The 19,026-nt window shown below is 39.5% G+C and overlaps 1 protein-coding gene across 5 annotated transcripts in view; it reads right to left on the reverse strand.

Annotated features, from left to right (window-relative positions):
- Positions 1-19,026, reverse strand: part of TP53BP1 (tumor protein p53 binding protein 1) — a 78,183-nt gene that overhangs the window by 43,891 nt on the left and 15,266 nt on the right. For all 5 annotated transcript variants that reach the window (XR_199297.3, XM_004751242.3, XM_013055468.2 and 2 more), the window contains exons 9-11: positions 17,240-17,366; positions 16,163-16,257; positions 12,132-12,340 (exon numbers count right to left, since the gene is read on the reverse strand). Coding sequence is in view for 4 of the 5 variants with exons in the window: in XM_004751242.3 (XP_004751299.1) it covers positions 12,132-12,340; positions 16,163-16,257; positions 17,240-17,366 (431 nt within the window). In the remaining variant the exon portion in view is untranslated. The remainder of the gene's footprint in view (positions 1-12,131; positions 12,341-16,162; positions 16,258-17,239; positions 17,367-19,026) is intronic.

Here is a 19,026-nt window from a genome sequence, read left to right on the forward strand (position 1 = left end):
ATAAATCATTTGTTCATAATATTTCTTTTATATCTAATCTCTGAATTCATCTAAAATTTCTCAATCAATTGTTCAAGAATTATAGAACTCAAGGGCCATAATCTCAGAAATACAAAGCTCATAAGTCACCAGTCTTTTCAGCAATACAAGTCATTCTGTTTAATCCTTTTCCTGTGAACCACTAACCTAGAATCAGCATAATATAAACAAAAACAATGAAGTATTATCTTATCCTTCTAAGGGTAGGAGGACACTTAAATTTAACTGTACATCACCAAGCTACTAAAATCATTTCATATGTTTGGTGGGCCTTCAATTTCATAGTAATCATTCGAACAAATGCTTACACAGCCCACTTCAGTTCTTACAATGTGGGAATATACACTTATTTTACTTTGTACTGTTTCAAAACAGGCTAGCATTCATAAAACAGATGTTAATCCAAAGCTTATAGTATCATTGGTCAACAGACACCACTATATACCAACAAGGCCAGCTGAGGTTAAAAAGACTACATCCCGTGGGTGAGATGTGAACAAGTACAACTCTCATACACTGCTGGTGGGAAGGCAAAATGGAGACGAGCAGGACAGTATCTTACAAAGTAAAACATATATTACCATATGACACAGAAATTCCACTTTTAAGTATTTACCCAAAAGAAATAAAATCCTATGCCTATCCTAGAATGTGTATGCAAATGTTTATAGCAGTATTACTCTTAATAGTTCAAAACTAGAAGCAACTCAAATATCTGTCAACTGGCGAATAAACAAATTGTGGATATGTATATTACGGAATACTATTCAACAACATAAAGGAGTAAGATGCTAATACAGGTAATACGAATGAACCTCAAAAATATGCTAAGCTAAGAATTAAAACACAAAAGACCATATACACTTTACGATTCCAATTATGTGAAATTCTCAAAAAAGAAAAAAAAAACACTACAGTGACAGAAGGCAGAGGAGTGGTTGCCTGAAGTTGAAGAGATCAGGAGGATGGGGAGGAGGAATTAACTGCAAAGATTACGAAGAAACTTATGAGGGTGAGGAAACTTTTCTACATTGATGGTGGCAGTTATATATTTGTACACAACTACCAAAATTCATCAAACTATCCACTTAAAATGGTATTTTATTTTAAGTATCTTAATATAAAAAAAAGAAAATAACTCAAAGCTTAGACATGTTTTTATGTAAGAACTTACATTTAGTGTTATTTTGCCTGACATAAATGCTATATAACTCTAGATGTAGCTGGTAAGGCATTAATTGCCTATGATTTTTAACGGAAAGAGAAAATCTAACAGGTTGCCAAACATTGCATATATTCCATAACCACTTACATTTCAACATCTGGTGTTACTCTGTACCCTCTCAGGTGATAAAAGTCATTAATTTGAGACTCTCGAGTATGATTGAGTAAAAACTGGTTCAGTGTTTCTAAGTGCCATTAGGACAATAAACAACAGTCCTGAAACTTCATATACTCCTTCACTCAATAATTCCATTTCAGGGACATGATTTGATGGAACTGGGACTTAAGCTATAATACTGTTCAGTACAAATTTATTTTTTTTTAAATATTTTATTTATTTATTTGAGAGAGAGAGAATGAGAGAGAGCGAGCATGAGAGGGGGATAGTCAGAGGGAGAAGCAGACCCTCTGTTGAGCAAGGAGCCCAATGTGGGACTCTTATCTCAGGACTCCATTGATCATGACCTGAGCTAAAGGCAGTTGTTCAACCAATTGAGCCACCCAGGCACCCCAAATTTCTTATTTAAAATAGGAAACAATATAAAACACCTTAAATGTATAATTAGGAGATTCATTTAAAGATTTTATTATATTTTTTAACTAATCTCTACAACCAATGTGGGCTCAAACTCAAAACCCTGAGATAAAGAATCACATATTCCTCTGACTGAGCCAGCCAGGTGCCCCAAGAAAGAGATTCATGTAAAACTTTTGACACAAAGTATTTCAATGATCCCTGGGGTCTGGGATGGAGCCCTGCATTGGGCTCCCCGCTGAGCAGGGACCCTACTTCTCCCTCTCCCACTTCCCCTGCTTATGTTCCCTCTCTGTCTTTCTCTCTGTGAAACAAGTAAATAAAATCTTTAAAAAGAAAGTTACTTTTATAAACATTAAAAGAGGAAAACATTCAGGCTATGCACCAAATAGAAAGTCTCTATTTCAGTGGAGGAAAAAAAAGTACATGAATATGTATTTTACTATACTCTTTTTATACATGTTTAATTTCATGTATTCTTAAATTAATAAATACACACATAAAAAGGTTAAATGTGGGGCTCCTGGGTGGCTCAGTGGGTTAAAGCCTCTGCTTTCGGCTCAGTTCATGATCCTGGGGTCCTGGGATTGGGCGCCGCTCGGGCTCTCTGCTCCTCGGAAAGCCTGCTTCCTCCTTGTTCTCCCTGCCTGCCTCTCTTGCCTACTTGTGATCTCTGTCAAGTAAATAAACAAAATCTTAAAAAAAAAAAAAAAAAAATTAAAAAAAGGTTAAACGTAGTTACTTCTGAGATAGAATAATTGATTTTTTTTTTAAGATTTTATTTATCTATTTGAGAGAGAGAGCACAAACAGGGGGAGCAGCAAGCAAAGGGAGAGGGAGAATCAGTCTCCTCACAGAGCAGGAAGCCTGATGTGGGACTTAATCCCAGAATCCTGAGATCATGACCTGAGCCAAAGGCAGACACTTAACAGACTGAGCCACCCAGGTGTCCCAATATAATTATGATCTTAACTTTCATTTATCCATATATTAGACATCCTCTACAACAAATACGTAATTCTCCCTACTGCAAAAAGTAAGTCATTTTACAAAGGCTTACATATAAGACACTGTTAATAAACTGCACATATCTTTTAAGTGAAATTTACATAACAGAAAACTAACCACTTCAGAGTGAACACTTACTTACAAGGCAGTGCAACCACCACCACCTCTAGTTCAAAAATTTTTCATTGCCCCCAAAAGGAAACCATATACCCATTAAACTGTTGCCCCCCAATTATGAATACCTTATAAGCATTATTAGAATAAATACTGGGGTGATTTCTTTTTTAAAGATTTTATTTATTTATTTGATAGAGATTATAAGTAGGCAGAGAGGCAGGCAGAGAGAGGGGTAAGCAGGCTCCCAGCTGAGCTGAGAGCCCGATGTGGGGCTCGATCCCAGGACCCTGAGACCATGACCTGAGCCGAAGGCAAAGGCTTAACCCACTGAGCCACCCAGGTGCCCCACTGGTGTGATTTTTTTTTTTACAGGATTTTTGCTTAATATAGTGGAACTTTAGTCATGGGCTAACCAGCCTATCAACAAGCTCTATTTCTAAGGACTGCCTGGATCTAGCCTCAAGAGTGTTTGGCCCATAATAATCACAGTGCTGAGACTCCCTGGAGGCCTGGTCAGAATAACTGAGTTAAGCGAACAGAAACTCTCCAGGGCTCTGAACAAAGAGTGATGGAGAACTCTCAGATCTACACTCAGTATGAGTCCATCTTTAAGTCTAGATTCAGTACAGACCTAAATCCATAGAACCCAACCAGTCAAAAACTGGTCTCACATACGTAGAACTTAAGAGCTAGTCATAGTCATCTGTAATCTGTCAACCCTGAATTGACATGTATATCAGATATGAAAAAAGTGTCAAGTATCAAACCATATTTTACCAATCCTTTCCTACATTAGGCTTCCTGCTCAGTGAGAAGCCCGCTTCTCCCTCTCCCTTTGTTTGCTGCTCCCCCTGCTTGTGCTCTCTCAAATAAAGAAAATTTTTACACCCTTGTGAAGGGTCAAAGAGGCGATGCAATTAACAAATATATTAAGAAGGGAAAAAAAAACACAAAATTACATTTATCCTAATTATCTTTTGATCAGTATTTAACTCATAAACATTTAGATCTTACAACATCATAATTAGGTTGACTTGGACTCCAGGAATCAAGGTATAGAATAACAGATGTGCAAAGGTTGGCCATTAAAAATAAAACGTAATAAGTTCAATAGATAAGGACAAAAAATCAAAATAGTGGATTTAATACGCACATTTACCTTAACTCTTTTCCAAAACCCCACTAAGAAACAGTAAACTTTTTTTTTAAAGATTTTATTTATTTATTTGACAGAGGGAGATCACAAGTAGGCAGAGAGGCAGGCAGAGAGAGAGGAGGAAGCAGGCTCCCCGCCGAGCAGAGAGCCCGATGCTGGGCTCGATCCCAGGACCCTGAGATCATGACCTGAGCTGAAGGCAGATGCTTTAATGCACTGAGCCACCCAGGCGCCCCAGAAACAGTAAGCTTTATTTAAAAATTTTTTTATTTATTCAATTGAGAGGCAGAGTGAGCAAGTGAGAGCACACAAGCAGCAGAGGGAGAGGGAGAGGGAGAAGCAGACTCTCCACTGAGCATGGAGCCAGACAAGGTACTGGATCCCAGAACCCTGGGATCCTGACTTGAGCCGAAAGCAGATCCCAACCAACCAAGCGACCCAGGCGCCCCAGTAAATTTTTTTAAAAAACATGTATTTTCAAGAAAAAGAACAGAAAAAATGATAACTGCAACAAAATTTTGGAAGAGTCATCATCTATTTCACAGACTAGTGAAAGCTGAATTCTAAGCCAGCAGTGGAGAAAGCCAAGCAACCCAAGTTACACCACAGAACCACCACGTCCAAAAAAAGATTCAGGACTTGGCAGCAGCACCGGTGACTCTGGAAGTGGTGGTGAGGGTGGAGCTAAAAACAGCAGGACTGGTTGGAAAGCTATTTAAGAAGCAGTTCAGGGGCGCCTGGCTGGCTTAAGTGGAAGAACATGTGACTTTTGATCTCTGGGGTAGTGAGTTCAAGTCCCATGTTAGGTGCAGAGATTACTAAAAATAAAATAAAATAAAATAAAAACTTTAAAAGAAGAAGAAGGAGAAGAAGTTGTTGTTGTTCAACTCTCAAATACAGAGAGATGAAGTGAAAATTCACATACTGAATGGAACCTGCACCTGCCTTCCAACACCCCCAGCCCTCTTCCATCAACAGACTTCTAGAAGAATGACAGACAGGAGATAGGAGATTAGACAGTTTTCTGGGGAAACTGACCATGCTGAAACAAATCAAGATACTGATACAAGGGGATCATCAAAATTGCCCAGCAGACCACTTTACAGTGAATCCCAGAAATAAGTATCAACCACCAGTTCAGAACTTAGAATCAGTGTTCTGGTATTAAACTTTCAAAGCAGATAATCAAGGATTATCAGACACTTGAGGAAACCCTTTAATTTTAAAGTCAAACATCAAAACTAACTAAAATCTATTTGAAGAAATAGCGACTATTGCAGGAAAGAGAAAAATTTCTCAAAAAACTATTAATAATATCCTGAGGCAGATAAGATAGTATACCCATAAAACAAAACAACATGTTCTTGTTTTTAACAAAAAGAACATTCAGAGAAAAAAACAGTCTCTAAATTAAAAACCCAGAAGAAGAAATTAATAACTCAGGTCTAAAGAAGATTATACCCAGCAACTGCACTTCTAGGCATATACAAGAGAAATAAAAACATATGTGCACACAAAATCTTGTCCATGAATGTACACAGTAGCATATTCACAATAAGCAAAAATGGGAAGCTACCCAAATGTCTATCAACTGATGAATGAATAAAATGTGTTATATACATAGAATCTGGTAGCACTATTCAGAATAAAAAGGAATGAAGAAAGAAAAAGGGGGGGAATGGAGTTCTGATACATGCCACATCATGAATGAACCATGAAAACATGCTAATGTAAAGAAAACAAAATCGGCTCTCCGCTCAGGAAGGAGCCTGCTTCCTCCTCTCTCTCTGCCTACTTGTGATCTCTGTCAAATAAATTAAAAAAAAAAAAAATCTTAGGGCGCCTGGGTGGCTCAGTGGGTTAAGCCGCTGCCTTTGGCTCAGGTCATGATCTCAGGGTCCTGGGATCGAGTCCCACATCGGGCTCTCTGCTCAGCAGGGAGCCTGCTTCCTCCTCTCTCTCTCTGCCTGCCTCTCTGCCTACTTGTGATCTGTCAAATAAATAAATAAAATCTTTAAAAAAATAAAGAAAGATGGGACGCCTGGGTGGCTCAGTTGGTTAAGCAGCTGCCTTCGGCTCAGGTCATGATCCCAGCGTCCTGGGATGGAGTCCCACATCGGGCTACTTGCTCCGCAGGGAGCCTGCTTCTCCCTCTGACTCTGCCTTCCACTGTCTGCCTGTGCTCGCTCTCACTCTCTCTCTTACAAACAAATAAATAAAATCTTTAAAAAATAAAAATAAAAAAATAAAGAAAACAAAAGACTACATATTGCATAATTCTACTTAAGAAATAATCCAGAAAAGACAAATCTACAGCGACATGGAGTAGATTAACAGTTGGCTAGGGCTGGGGATAGGGGATATAGAGGGACTGCTAATGGGCATGGGGTCTTTTAGAGGGAGGGGGAAAGACGAAAATGTTCTAAAATTAGATTGTGGAGACTAATTGCACAATTCTGTGAATATACTAAAAGTCACTGGATTATACACCTTAAAAAATGGTGAGGGGCAACTGGGTGGCTCAGTTGGTTAAGCGTCTGACTTCAGCTCAGGTGTTAATCTCTGGGTCCTGGGATTGAGCCCTGCACAGGGCTCAGCAGGAAGTCTGCTTCTCCCTCTCGCCTTGCCCCTCCTCCACTCTCTGTCAAATAAATAAAATCTTTTTTTTTTTATATTTTATTTATTTATTTGACAGACAGAGATCACAAGTAGGCAGAGAAGCAGGCAGAGAGAGAGGAGAAAGCAGGCTTCCTGTGGAGCAAGAGAGCCCGATCTTGATCCCAGGACCCTGGGATCATGACCTGAGCCGAAGACAGAGGCTTTAATCCGCTGAGCCACCCAGGCGCCCTCAAATAAATGAAATCTTAAAAAAAAAAAAAATTGGGGGCGCCTGGGTGGCTCAGTGGGTTAAGCCGCTGCCTTCGGCTCAGGTCATGATCTCAGGGTCCTGGGATCGAGTCCCGCGTCGGGCTCTCTGCTCAGCAGGGAGTCTGCTTCCTCCTCTCTCTCTGCCTGCCTCTCTGCCTACTTGTGATCTCTCTCTGTCAAATAAATAATAAATAAAATCTTAAAAAAAAAAAAAAAGAAATTAAAAAAAAATTTTTTTTTGCAAAGACAGAAATGTAAAGTACAAAACAAAGTAAGAAAATTACAGGACTTGGGGGCTTAAGTGGGTAGGAGAAGAATAAATGAAACAAGATGGGATTGGGAGGGAGACAAACCATAAGTGACTCTTAATCTCACAAAACAAACTGAGGGTTGCTGGGGGGAGGGGGTTTGGGAAAAGGGGGTGGGATTATGGACATTGGAGAGGGTATGTGCTTTGGTGAGTGCTGTGAAGTGTGTAAACCTGGTGATTCACAGACCTGTACCCCTGGGGATAAAAATATATGTTTATAAAAAATTAAAAATTATAAAGTTAAAAAAAAAAGAAAAGAAAATTACAGGACTATTCTAGGAGTTTCAAAATCCCAAAAACAGGTATTCTAGTAAAAGAAAAAATCTTAGGGATGCCTGGGTGGCTCAGTTGGTTAAGCAGCTGCCTTCGGCTCAGGTCATGATCCCAGCGTCCTGGGATGGAGTCCCACATTGGGCTGCTTGCTCCACGGGGAGCTTGCTTCTCCCTCTGACTCTGCCTTTCACTCTGTCTGCCTGTGCTCGCTCTCGCTCTCCCTCTGAAAAATAAATAAATAAAATCTTAAAAAAAAAAAAATCTTAAAAAGAGCAACAAAGGTGGGTACCTGGGTGGCTCAGTGGGTTAAGCCTCTGTCTTCAGATCAGGTCATGATCTCAGCATCCTGGGATCCAGTCTCATATCCAACTCTCTGCTCAGTGGGGAGCCTGCTTCCTCCCACCACCACCCACCACCCCACCACCGCCTCTCTGCCTACTTGTGATCTCTTTCTGTCAAATAAATAAATAAAATTTAAAAAAAAAAAGAAAGAAAGAAAGAAATGACGAAGGGGAAGAAATTAAACTAATCTCCCTGAACTGAAGGGACCCAAATTTCTAGAATAAGAGGGTTTAACAACCACCCAGTACAATAAAAATAAACCTGTGCTGTGGAATTGGAAATTTCAGAACACTAGAGACAAAAAGAGTAAGTCCTACAAGATTTCATTAAGGAGAAAAACAGCTTACATATTAAAAATCAAAATCCAACTGGCTGCACACTACTCAACAACACTGCAAGTTTGAAGACAGTGGAACAATGCCTTCAAAAATTAAAAGGAGTTATTTCCAACCTAGGATTCTATACTTCTTCAAACTATGAATCAACAGTGGGAGTAGAGGGGCACCTCGGGGGCTCAGTCGGTTAAACATCTGACTTCAGCTCAGTTCATGATCAGGGTCCTGGGATCAAGCCTCACATCAGGCTCCCCACTCAGAGGGGAGTCTGCTTATGTGCTCTCTAATAAATAAATAAAATCTTTAAAAAAAAATGAGAATAGAAAGTATGCTATTAAACAATGTCCTCTACCAAAATGAGAGAGTGAACCAAGTAAGACATGGAACCCAAAAAGAATTCAACACAAAGACACATAAAGACAACCTCCAAGGACTGTGGTGAAAAGGAGGTGAATTAACACACCAGGCATAGAAGAAAACAGGAAAGACTAGAAATCAGGATGGGTGGGGGTGCTGAGTGCCTCAGTCAGTTAAGTATCTGCCTCTAACTCAGGTCATGATCTCAGGGTCCTGGGAACCAGCCCCATATCAGGCTCCCTGCCCAGCAGGAAGTCTGCTTCTCCCTCTCCCTCTCTCTCTTAAACAAATAAAATCTTTAAAAGATTAAATGGGGCACCTGGGTGGCTCAGTCATTAAGCATCTGCCTTTAGCTCAGGTCATGATACCAGGGTCCCAGGATCGAGCCCTGCATCAGTCTCCCTGCTCAGCAGGAAGCCTGCATCTGCCTCTCCCACTTCCCCTGCTTGTGTTCCCTTTCTAGCTGTGTCTATCTCTGTCAAATAAATAAATAAAATCTTAAAAAAAAAAAGAAAAGAAAAGATCAGAAATCAGGAGTCTCCAAAAGAGGTTTCTCCAAAGAGATGAAGTTTGAGACCCTCAAACATCTTGAAAGGAGATTTTGACAATTGATGGAGAGCCTAAGGTTGATGAAGTGAGAAATTTATAGAAAACTAAAGAAATTTAAAAACTATATTATTAATTCCAGAGAAAATAAGAAATTATGCAAACATGAAAAATAATATTCCACATATTCCGCTTTGAATAGTGTTTATAACAACATTCATAATATGTAAATTCAATAATGATTTAAACAAAATTATGATGTAACTTTACTGAGAAGATGGGGAAATAGCTAAAAAAAATTTTTGGGGGGGGCCAGGGAGGAGCAGAGGGAGAGGGAAGATCTCCAGCTGGGTGTGAAGCCCAACACCAGGTTCAATCTCATAACTCTGAGATCATGACTGGGGAGTCAAAATCAAGTCAGACATTTAACCAACTAAGCCACCCAGGCATCCCTAAAAATTTTTTTAAAGAATCCATGAGGGATGTCTGCATGGCTCAGTGAGTTAAGCATCTGCCTCTGGCTCAGGTCGTGATCCCAGGGACCTAGTCATACCAGGATCAAGTCCTACATCTTTGGGCTTTCTGCTCAGCGAGGAGCCTGCTTCTCCCTCTGCCTGCAGCTCCCCCTGCTTATGCTCATGCTCTCTCTCAATCTCTCTGACAAATAAATAAAATCTTTTAAAAAATTAAAAATAGAGAGTGCATAAAAATACAATCATGATATACAGAGTTATGGAGATAACACAAGAAAAAGCTGAAGGAACTGAAAGTGGTTGTCTCTGGGTGGGGGTGAAGAGAGAACTTGTTTTAACCATCTGACTCCTTTTTTGGCTTTTATAAGGTTTATTAAGTAAAAACAGAGCCTTAACATAAAAACTGTTTAGGTATTCTTGAAAGATTTGTAAAGGTACTTTTTTGTTTATTTTCTTTTTCTTTTTTTTTGGAGACTTGGACCACTGTACTGACTGAGGCATCTCAAAATATAAATCCAAAGAAATTTAAGTCATCTTAGGTTCAAAGGACCTTTGAACTATGTTCAACATCATTATTTGACTCAAATTTTTATTGCTAGTTTTATAAATGCTCTGGAGGTCTTTAGTAAATGCTGAAGGTGAAGCAATTCCTTCAACAGTGCCTTGTTCTTCAAAAAGTCAGTTATCTCTTTGTGGCCAGGCTTCACTTCTTCTGGTAGGGATACCTTTTTGCAAAGATACACATTTCCATGTAAGTCCCAAAGTCCCGTTTGATCACTGATAAACATCTGTAACTGATCTCTTTCACATCAGCTACCTTTTTTTAGAAAATTCTTCTCAGTGCTCTTGGTCAGTGCTTATAGCTCATCCCTAAACTCTGATGATTCTTTAGAACTATATATATCCACATACAACTTTCACAGAAAAAGAAAAAACTAAAAGATGTACAGTGTATGCACACTGACTTCACCTCTAGGTAGCCATGTCTTCACTTCTTCAATGCTGGCAAAACTAACCCTTCTGGATCATGCAAGGCACTAATCTAGGCACTTGATATATATTAACCCATGTAACCTTCACAACTACCCTTGAGGTAGGTAGTATCCATATCCCAATTTGATTTGATGAGGAAACTGAGACTCAGTTCCAACTGGTCATAATGGCAGTAATGGCAGAGCCAGAACTAAGTCTAGGAAGTTCTGACTCCAGCGTCATTCTTAACCACCCCACCAAGTCACTTCTAATGATTGGCATAAAACGGAATTTCCAACAAAACACACAAGTCTTAAAAACTGCAGAAAGCAATTAAACTTTTTTTTTAAGATTTTATTTATTTGAAAGAGCGAGTGAGTGAAAGAGAAAAGAGAAAGAGCACAGAAAGCACAGAGGGAGAGAGAGAAGCAGATTCCCTGGTGAGCAGGAAGCGAAGCTGGGCTGGATCCCAGAACCCTGGGATCACAACCTAGGCCAAAGGCAGACAACCAACTGAGCCACTGAGGTGCTCCAAAATTTTAAAACTTTTCTTCCTACTATCTCTATACTGAATTTATAGTATATTTCACTACTGTTCCTTTTTAAATATAAACTTTCATACAATACCCACAAATTGAAAGGCATGAAAGAAGTTCTCCCAGTAACACTAAAATAATCCCCCCGATTACAGTCTTATAAGAGGCATTTAGACTGAAAATATAATATACTCACTTAGATTTAGTTAAGGACTTTCAATTCACTATGAATAAAACCTGCACTCTATTATTTTAATACTTAAAATTACACAGAAAAGATGTTAGTTTTCCCTTGCTTTTAGAAGAAAACTTCTCATTTGAAAACGTAAAATCATCTTAATACCCTCCATCCAGGAGTGATTAATTAGCTTATGGTACATCCACTCAGAGAAATACTATACAAGTTTTGAAAAGGTAGTATGGGGGTGCCTGGGTGGCTCAGTCAGTTAAGCATCCATCCAACTCTTAATTTGGCTCAGGTCACTATCTCATGGTTTTGAGATAGAGCACCGAGTTGGACTCTGCTTCTCTCCCTCTCACTTTCCCCATGCATGCACTCTCTCTCTAATAAATAAATCTTAAAAAATAAATAAATAAAAAAAGAAGGAGGCGGAGGAAAAGGAAAAGATAGTATGAAGACTGTGTAACACTGAAAAATCATTATGATGCAGTTACCTGGAAAAAAGATTAAAGCTATATGTTCACTATAAGCAACTTCATTTAAAAAAAAAAGTAGGCATGTGGAAAGACAAAAATGATAGTAGTTGTGTTACAGTAGAATTATGATTAACATCCCCTCCAATTTGCACGAACATTTTCAAAAAGCTCAAGACATAATACAAAATTTAAACATAAGTGACTCTGGAAGAGTTCTAAAACTAGACTGTGATGACAGCTGCACAACTCTGTAAGTGTATTAAATATCACTAAATTATACATTTAAAATAGGTGAATTTTATGATTTATAAATTATACCTCAAAGATGGTTTAAAACAACAACAACAACATTAGGAGGAAAACACTCTTTCTACAATACTCACATGAGAAAACTCGGGCTGTGATGGGATAGGAAGTGACCCAGGAGTAAAGACTGGTGTGCTCTGCGATACTGGTGTTGAGGCCTGTGGTGATACAGTGGACTCAGGTGGGAGAGGGGGATTTTCTGTCTCCACTGGTTCATCATTCTCGAGTTTCTTCTCAAAAGACTCTCCTTTTCCTTCCGATAACACTGACATATCCATTGGCTCATCTGGTTTAAAACAGGAAAAACATATCAATATCACTCATGTTCAAAATACCACTAGTAACAATTATGTTACAGAAATTTCCATTCCTAAAAAAACTGTAATTTTCAGAAAAGCAGATAGATAAACAGTAGATTGCATCACAGAAATCTAGCAATTCTTTCTTTCCATGGGAGGAGGAAAGTCCACACTTCCAAAATTCGGAGATAGAGATGAAAATGGGGTTCATCTGGGGATATCCACTCGTCCACATGAAACATTAACTTGGTTCCTCTGAACCCCTTTCCCTACTATAACTCAGTTTTTCATATTTGCCATAGGAACATCCAGATTAATGTCATCTAATTAACCATCATATATTCTGCCACAGGCCTTGAAAAGCAGAACTTGTCACCACTCTAATATCTACTTATTTATGAACTCATTACATTTGCCTTAACTGCTAACCACAGAGAGATGAATGCAAGGACAAATACAGAAGAAAAAAAATCTAACAATGCCCATCAGCAGTGATTTATCAAAGAACGAAGTACCAAGCCATTAATCAGGAGACAAATTGCCCACGGAGAAAGCAAACACGTTGGTGCGCGCGCACACACACCCACCCACACACCCACCACCACCTCCCCACTGTGTTCCCGCAATATACTACCGACCTGCAGGGTAACAGGCTCTCCCTCAGGACCCACCTAGCTAGCTGGGTAGCTACCCAATAGTTATTCAACAACTCTTTCCCCCCTTTTTACAACTTGACCCCAACAGGCTTCCCTCTAGACCACTCTCACAAACTATCTATGCCACTAGGTTTTTCACTGCAATCTACACTCATGGTACTGGCTATGCCTCACTTTAATACCTACCCCTGCTGCTTCGCTTGACTTCAACCTCACATCCCAGTTTAATGCTAGGTTGCAATCTGGTGCTACCAGTCTTCAGCTGCTACTACAGCTGTGGTAAGTATTTTCATAACAACTTTTGATCTGTCACCATGACAAAGCACTTATTAAAGACCCACTATTCTAAGCACCACATATAAAAAAGGCTTTAAGGGGGCGACTGGGTGGCCCAGTGGGTTAAGTGACTGCCTTCGTTTCAGGTCATGATCTCAGGATCCTGGGATCGGCCCTGCATCAGGCTCCCTGGGAGCCTGCTTCCCCCTCCCTTTCTGCCTGCCTCTCTGCCTATTTGTTCTCTCTCTCTCTCTGTCAAATCAATCAATCAATCAATCAATTAGGCTTTAGGTTCATAATTTTAGAAATAAAGAAAAAGAAGGAAGCAAGCAAATATAGACACACGAAGAGGCACATATTAAGCAAATACATTAACTCTAAAATACATTTGACAGGAGAAAATAGAGTATATTACATTAAAAAAAAGAACACTGAATCACATACTTAACATATTCCTAAGTGTGTTAAATACTTCTTTATGCATAGAAAACATTATGAAAGTAAACATATCCTAATATTAATTGTAGCTGGACTGCGATATCCACATGATTTTTATTTTCTCATTACTTTCATATATGCTTTCCAAACTTTCCACAGTGCGTATTAACTATTTTACAGTCAGGGAGAAAGCATTTTTAATGTAACTTTTATGTATCTTCAATGTTCACACTATGAGTAGAAGAAATGGTTTTAAGTATAAATCAAACTTAACTTGCGTTGGAATTTTTTTGTAGAATGGATTACTTTTATTTTTTACTAAAGATATCATTAATCATGTTATGCTTAAAGTTGTACTAGTCCATCTGGATACCTATAACTGATTTCAAGACGAATAGCCAGACACAAACTTAGTGGCCTAGAAAGACTTAGAAAGATTAAATTTTGTCATGGGTAAACTGCACCTGAAAAACAGTTAAACATATTTCTATATTTACATCACTTGACAGTAGAGACAGAACGGTATTATAGAAAGCATGTAAACAACAGATAAGATCACTGGCCCTGGAAGCAGCTGCCTGAGTTCAAATCCTGCCTCTATGACTTATTAGTTGTAAATTCTCTCATGACTGATTTCTTCATCTGTAAAATGGAGATAAAAGTAGCACCTACTTCTCAGGAATGTTGTGAGGGTTCAATGAAAAGTGAAAAAACAAAACAAACCAAAAAACAAAGAAAAACACCTAGAACCAAAGAGAAGTACACAAAACAATGCCTGGCATACACTAAGTGCTCAGTAAATATTAACTATCACATCATTATTCGTAAGTGAAATAATAAAAAAGAAAATCATGAAATTTATTGGAAAAGTTTTCATGCAGAAGTAGCAGGAACTTAAAAATATCTTAAGTGACTGGGGCACCTTGGTGTCTCAGATAAACATCAGACTCTTGATTTTGGCTTAGGTCATGATCTCAAGGTCATGAGATTTGAGACCTATGTCAGGCTCTGCACTGGGTGGGAGCCTGCTTCAGATTCCTTCTCTCCCTCTCTTTTTGCCCCTCCCCTGTGTATGTGTGATCTCACACTCTGAAATAAATAAATAAATAAATAAATCCTTTTTAAGAAAAAAAAAAGAAAGAAAGAAATATCTTGAGTTGGGGCGCCTGGGTGGCTCAGTGGGTTAAGCCGCTGCCTTCAGCTCAGGTCATGATCCCAGGGTCTTGGGATCGAGTCCCGCATCGGGCTCTCTGCTGAGCGGAGAGCCTGCTTTCCTCTCTCTCTCTCTCTCTCTCTCTCTGCCTGCCTCTCTGCCTACTTGTGATCTCTCTCTGTCAAATAAATAAATAAAATCTTAAAAAAAATAAAAAAGAAAAAGAAATATCTTGAGTTACTTGATATGAGACTAGGACAGAATAAAAGAGGTTTAGTGAGATAAATTAAGTAAAAAGGAATTCTTTCTTGTGAATAAAATAATATAAAATCACTAGGTCCACGAAGGACAATGTGAATGAAGTCAAACTTTCTACCACTACCTCCTTGCCACTCCCTGGCTAAAATTGCTTTGATGATAGCAAAGGGGTGGTTTGATGATAGCAAAGAGGGATGCCAGGGTGATTCAGTCAGTTAAGCATCTGCCTCCGGCGCAGGTCACAATCCCAGGGTCCTGGGATCGAGTCCTGCATCAGGCTCCCTGCTCAGCGGGAAGCCTGCTTCTCCCTTTCCCACTCCCTCTGCTTGTGTTCCCTTCTCTTGCTGTGTGTCTCTCTGTCAAATAAATAAATAAAATCTTTAAAAATAAATAAATAGCAAAAGAATTTTTGGTTCCCTTTCACCAGAAGCATGTCAGCATGCTGCTGGAAACTACTGGACTATTAGTAATAAACCCAGTTCTTCATTAATATACTACTACAATATACTACTTTGAGTTAAACTTTTTTTTTTTTTTAATTTTTTTTTTAAATTTTTTTTTCAAAGATTTTATTTATTTGTTTGACAGAACGAGATCACAGTAGGCAGAGCGGCAGGCAGAGAGAGAGAGAGGGAAGCAGGCTCCCTGCTGAGCAGAGAGCCCGATGCGGGACTCGATCCCAGGATCCTGAGATCACGACCTGAGCCGAAGGCAGCGGCTTAACCCACTGAGCCACCCAGGCTCCCTCTTTGAGTTAAACTTTAAAAACATAAACATTTTGCCTTAAGGATCTTTTTAAAAATTAAATCAATAATACAGAATTGGTATAAGAATCAGTGCAGTGCTAGGAGAGCAGAGGACTAAGGAAAGCACTTTATACTAGGCCACATCTCTGAAGGTAAGTCAGACACAAGCCCTACTGAATAATGTCCCAGTGTTCAAGCAAATAAAGAAACAGTACATTTTGCAAGGCAGAAGTGTTCCTCCTCTTCTAATCTGAGACCAACAGACAAATCAAGAGAGCTCACCTTTTCTCCCTTCTTGCTCTGTGGGACTGCTAGGAACGATAAAAGGGGTAGATCGGAAAGCATCAGGGGAAGGAGCAACAAGATCTGAGGAATTCCTTTATATAAAGAGAGAATTCACAGGTTATTTTATTATAGCCACAGTTTTGTATTTGTTTTTTACTTTAACAGTAAAAATATCTAAGTCAATCAGACAAATCTTATTAGCGATCTCTCAAACAGCTACCAGAGGTTGGCGGAAGAACCATGAATAATACTTAACTATTTCTCATACCAGACCTATCCAAACTTAGAATAGAAAAAAAAAAGAAAAAAAGAGTAAGGGTAAAGCCATATGATTATAAGAGAAATAAACAATCTGACAAAAGAACATCATGATTACAAAGAAGAGAAAGTGCTAAAAAATAAATTCATCTGCAGAACTGGGATTAACACCATTTTTTCCTAATTAGAAATATCAGAAAGATTATGCACATTTTTGTTTAAAAAAAAAAAAAGCAGGGGTGCCTGGGTGCTCAGTGGATCAAGCCTCTGCCTTCGGTTCAGGTCATGATCATGATCTCAGGGTCCTGGAAATGAGCCCTGCACCAGACTCTCTGCTCAGCAGGGAGCCTGCTTCCCCCTCTCTTTCTGCCTACTTGTGATCTCTCTCTGTCAAATAAATAAAATCTTTAAAAAAAAAAAAAAAAAAAAGCAACCTCTTTGCCATAAATAAAGAGCTCTAACTACTGTCAACTCTAGTATAACCTATTCTTCCACTCCTATGCTGCTAAATGGAAAGAACTGCTGGTCAAATGGAGGAGCAGCGTACTCGTTTTGGATGTGTAAGAGAACATAAACTGGGCAGTTTCTTCCTAGTGGAACCTCTGGGCTACTACTATAAAACCTCAAAACAGAAAAGAAGAGCTACCTGCCTTCAACAGGTCCACTAAATTTTTAACCCCAAAATTCTAAAGCCCAGAGTTTGCCTTTTAGTTTTAAAAAGAATTCTGGACTAGTAGACAATTTTAGTTCTTTCAATCTTAGCCTAAGACGCTCAGATACATGTTTCCTTGGCAGAGCTATTTTAGGCTTACTTACGTGGAAAGACTCTCCTGAGCAAGAGACCTCTGACCAGACAGCTGCAGGACGTGCAGAGTAGTAGCAGGTGTGGAAGCCAGAGAACATCCACCTTCTTCCCTTGAAGGAGTAGAGCAACCATCAGAAGCTATTTTTCAAAAAAAGAGAGAGAGAGAGAGAGAAATTCTAGTTGCATTTGCTTCTCAGATTGACATCACGGAGTTGTATTAAAGAAAAGACGGAAAGAGGAAAGAAAGAGGTAAGGGAAAAAGGAAGGGAGGGAAGGGGAGAAGGAAGGGAAGAGGAAAAAGAAAGAAGCCACTGTGTACGGCAAGAAGAGTAATATCCATGTTTCTAACCATGTTCCAAGAGGGCAGAAACTGTTTTCTGATTGTAGTATAGTCAATGAAATGGATGCTAACACAAATTCTGAGTGACCATTCAATGCCCCCTGCTGCTAAATTATGGGTTTCTTTCTTTCTTTCCTTTTTTTTTTTAAGATTTTACTCATTTATTTGAAAGAGAGACAGAGAAAGAGGCGTGTGTGTGTGTGTAAGTGGAGGGGAGGGGTAGAGGGAGAGGGACAAGCAGTATCTGTGCTGAGCACAGAGCCAATGCAGATCTCAATCCCAGGACCCCAGGATCATGACCTGAACTGAAGACAGATAGTTAACCCACTGAGCTACCCAGGGGCCCTAAAATATGGGTTTCTTTAATACAGAATTGACAAAAAGTTTTCCTTAGTGTTTGTTTTGTTTCGTTTTGAAGATTTTATTTATTTGAGAGAGAGTGAGCAGAAGAGTACAGGAGCATGGGCAGAGGGAGAGGCAGAATTAGACTCCCCAGCTGAGCAAGGAGCCCAATGTGGGGCTCAATCCCAGGACTCTAGGATCATGACCTGAGGTGAAGGCACTTGCTTAACCGACTGAGCCACCCAGGTGCCCCTTCTTAGTTCTATCATGACCAAAGCTTGGAGGAAAAAGGCAGAATCCTAATACCTCTGCTTGTCTGCTCTTCTGTCTTGTGAAGCTTCTATTATAAAACAGCAAGTGAGCCTTTTATTCCAAGGTCTGCCTAAGGTGATGTAAAGCTCGTGCCATGATGCAGAAGGGAGATGTCAAAACAATGCGCATAACACCTGAAGATACAGGGATGCCAGGATGGCTCAGTTAGTTAAGTGTCTGCCTTTGGCTCAGGTCATGATCCCAGGGTTCTGGGATTGAGCCCCACACTGGGATCCTTGCTCAGCAGCAAGTCTGCTTCTCCCCTTGCCAACCACTTCCCCCTGCTTATGCTCACATGTGTGCTCTCTCACTCTCTCTCTTTGACAAATAAATAAAATCTTGGGTGGGGGAACCCTGATGATATGAATGCAGCAATTTTCAAGATAAGAGCCTGAACCTCCTCAGAGGAGACAGAAAATACGAATGCATTAGTAAAAGGATATATGAGCAGCCATCACTGATTTATACTATGAAGAATCTCCTGTTAGTCCCTTCTCCTCAGAAACAAATGGGAGTATCAGCTGCATTAATCCCTTGGGGATTCCTTGGCGGCACCTGGAATTCCTTGGGGTGGCTGGATGGCTCAGTCAGTTAAGCATCTGCCTTGGTATCCCAGGGTCCTGGGATTGGGGCTACCTTGATCTTCCTGTTCAGTGAGGGGAAAAGGAGGGGGGGGGGTCTCCACTTCTCCCTCTCCCTCTCTCTCCCCACCTCCTGGCCCCAGCTCACATACGCACACACGTACTCTCTCTCAAATTTAAAAAAAAATCTTAAAAAAAAATAAAATAAATAAAATTAAATAAA

The sequence above is a fragment of the Mustela putorius genome, unplaced genomic scaffold (genome assembly GCF_011764305.1).
Source record: "Mustela putorius furo isolate JIRA1106 unplaced genomic scaffold, ASM1176430v1.1 tig00003898_pilon_pilon_pilon, whole genome shotgun sequence".
Classification (NCBI taxonomy): domain Eukaryota; kingdom Metazoa; phylum Chordata; class Mammalia; order Carnivora; family Mustelidae; genus Mustela; species Mustela putorius.